This window comes from Humulus lupulus, chromosome 3 (genome assembly GCF_963169125.1).
Source record: "Humulus lupulus chromosome 3, drHumLupu1.1, whole genome shotgun sequence".
Taxonomy (NCBI): Eukaryota; Viridiplantae; Streptophyta; class Magnoliopsida; order Rosales; family Cannabaceae; genus Humulus; species Humulus lupulus.
The window spans coordinates 72824618-72827569 of NC_084795.1; the positions used below are offsets into that span (position 1 = coordinate 72824618).

The 2952-nt window shown below is 39.1% G+C and overlaps 1 protein-coding gene across 1 annotated transcript; it reads right to left on the reverse strand.

The window, feature by feature from the left end:
• Positions 1-562: 562 nt before the first annotated feature.
• Positions 563-1579, reverse strand: LOC133824363 (uncharacterized). The gene has a single exon (XM_062257246.1). The coding sequence runs from the start codon at positions 1577-1579 to the stop codon at positions 563-565; it is 1017 nt and encodes a 338-aa protein (XP_062113230.1).
• Positions 1580-2952: the final 1373 nt, after the last annotated feature.

The following is a 2952-nucleotide window of genomic DNA, read 5'->3' on the forward strand; positions in this document are numbered from 1 at the left end:
TCCTCCTATAACCTTTAAGAATATCCTGAAAAATAAGGATATTATGAGCTAAAAGTATATCTCTCACAAAAGCTCCTTGGTTTTGGTTTATTAACACTGGAAGGACCATATTCAATCTACCACAAATCATCTTCGAAATGCATTTATATAATGCATTACAGCAAGCTATAGGTCTATACTCCACTGCCTTAGTGGGATTCGGAACTTTAGGAATCAAAGTCAACAAAGCATTATTTAGGCCTTTAGGAAGTGAACCGTGCTGGAAGAAGCCTAAAATAGCATCTGAAATGTCATCACCAATCTCATTCCACATTGCTTTAAAGAACCCCGAACCCTACCCAACCGGACCCGGACTCTTGATAGAACCAATGCTAAACATAGCATTTTTAACATCCTTTCTAGAAAAAGGTTTGATTAAATCCAATTGGTGCTCAAGAGAAAGAATGTTACCATGTATAAAACAGTCCTTTTGGATAGTACCCACTGTCTTACTGTTACTGCCCAAAGCATTCCGAAAATGCACAAGAAAATGATCCACCACTTCATCAAAATTCTCAACTAACTACCCTGTTTTAGAGACAAAGGAGGTAATACGATTAATTTCCTTCCGTTGCTTCAAACAAGTGTGAAAAAAGGCCGTGTTATCATCACCAAATCTAAGCCAGTTCACTTTACTTCTTTGTCTAAGGTAGCTGTCATAGATTTTATACTGCTGGGCCAAGCCAGTAAAAGCTATATGTTCTTCTATTTGAAAACCAGCAACATGAGGATCTTGCTGACATTGAATTTGAGCCCGATTATACCTCTCCTTAGCAACCTGAAAATTTCGTTCAACATCTCCAATTTGCTGTTTATTAAACAGTCTCAGAACTCTAGATAGCCTTTTAAGTTGCACCACCACTCTTTCAAGACCAAAAACCTGAACTGGTTTGTACCAACTCTCCAAAACAGTCCTCTTGAAATTAGCATGTTCAATCCACATGTTAAAAAATTTAAAAGGCCTAAAACCCGAAACCACTTCCTGAACAGCCTTAATGAGACAGTAACAGTGATCCGAAAAAATGTCCCACCTTATTACAGCAGCCGACTCAGGGAATAGATCAATCCACTCTTCATTCTTAAAAATGTGGTCTATTTTAGAGTAAATTCTAGCTCTACCATCTTGGTTATTAGTCCAAGTATAGTGTGAGCCAATAGACCTAAGATCATCCGCCAAACCTAAAGCTTTCCAACCTTGAGCATCAATCAATTCTGCTGTCATCACTGGACGACCCCCAAGCCTATCATCACCATTAAACACTGAATTGAAATCCCCTGTCAGAAGCCAGGCAGTAGTAGGGAACTGAAGACTCGATAAATCCCTCCATAACTGGCATCTTTCTTGAATAGTATTTCTGCCATCAACAAAAGTAATACAGTACTTCCTATTAGATCTGACCTCTTCAATAAGAGTATGCATAAATTGGTCACTCTCTTGAATTATATCCACAACCAGCATATTACTTTTCCACACCAATAGAATTCTACCATCATTAATATCCCCTTTATAAAAGCTCCAACCATTAAAATAGCTCCTCATCATATCCTCCACTTTTTCACCCTTTATTTTGGTCTCAAGAAAAGCACCTAAACCAACTTTATTCACTCTACAAAAAGCACTAATGGATCTCTGCTTTTCCCTCTTATTCAAACCTCAAACATTCCAACTAAGAATGTGGAATTCCCCCATTTAGTTTGTTTGCTGACTTCTCATCCTGTTTCAAACCCTCTTCTCTCTTCTCCTGTAACACATCATAAGTGTTTCTCAATTTATTCTGAACTTTATGACCCAATTTCTTCACCCCACCCACTCTCTTAGGGGTTACCCAAACTTCCTCCTGAACTGCATTGTTATCCGAAGAGCTCCTATGCTCCTTATCCTGAACTGGTTTGGATATCTGTGTAACAACATCTGCATCAATTGCTGGCTTCTTGTGAGCAATAGGAATCTCCAAACTGTCATCCACCTGTTTAGAACCCAGACTAGCAACATGCTCTGATATAACAGAAGTAATTCCCTTCTGTGTCTCAGACGAGCTACCCTGTTTTACTTCCCCAGCTTTCGACTCTTTTGGTTTCCACACCTCCTCTTTTTTCCTATTACAGAGAGACATAGTATGGCCAAAAAATTTTCAATTCTTGCACTGAGTAGGAAGCCATTCAAACTCAACCAACTATTCCATTAATTGGCCTCTTTCATTCATGAATTGAATAGATTTCGGAACCTCATCAGCTATATCAATCTCTACTAATACCCTTGCAAATTGCATCATAGATCTATCCTTTGTGACCTTATCAACTAGAATTGGTCTCCTAAGAGTACTCACCAAAGCACTTAGACATTTGGTTCCCCAATATTGTAAACCCAACCCACGTAATCTTACCCAAACAGGGACTGATTTGACCAACCTCAAATGATCTAACTCAGTAGTCCAAGGTCTCACAATAACTGGCTTCCTATCAAAATGCAAAACCCCATTCTCTAAAACCAAATCTCTAGTGACTTCATCTCTGAATTTAACCAGAGTATGGCCAGCATTTAACCTTGCAATCTTCTCAATCCCAAAATTTCCCCACATTCTCTTTATGAATCCTTCAAAGACAGCAAAAGGGGGATTGACCCCTAAAACCATACAAACAACAGCTGAGTTCCAAAAAGAAGCCTCAACAGCAATTTCCTCCAAATCTACTTGAGGAATTCGATGGCCATCTTGAACCAAAGGTTCTGCAAATTCCAATCGAGCACAACCCTGATTTGGTAACAAATTTTTAAACGAAGACCACTTATCTTTGGCTTGAGTCAAAAAATTGGTGCCATCATCATCCTGTTCGCTCCATTTCAACCCAGCATCATGAATAACATCATCATCTATCATCCGTTCCTTCAAACTCGAGCCACCAACCTCAGGGAAC

Coding starts and splice junctions, on each gene's coding strand:
- LOC133824363 (XM_062257246.1), bottom strand. CDS start 1,579: ATGAGGAGCTATTTTAATGGTTGGAGCTTTTATAAAGGGGATATTAAT.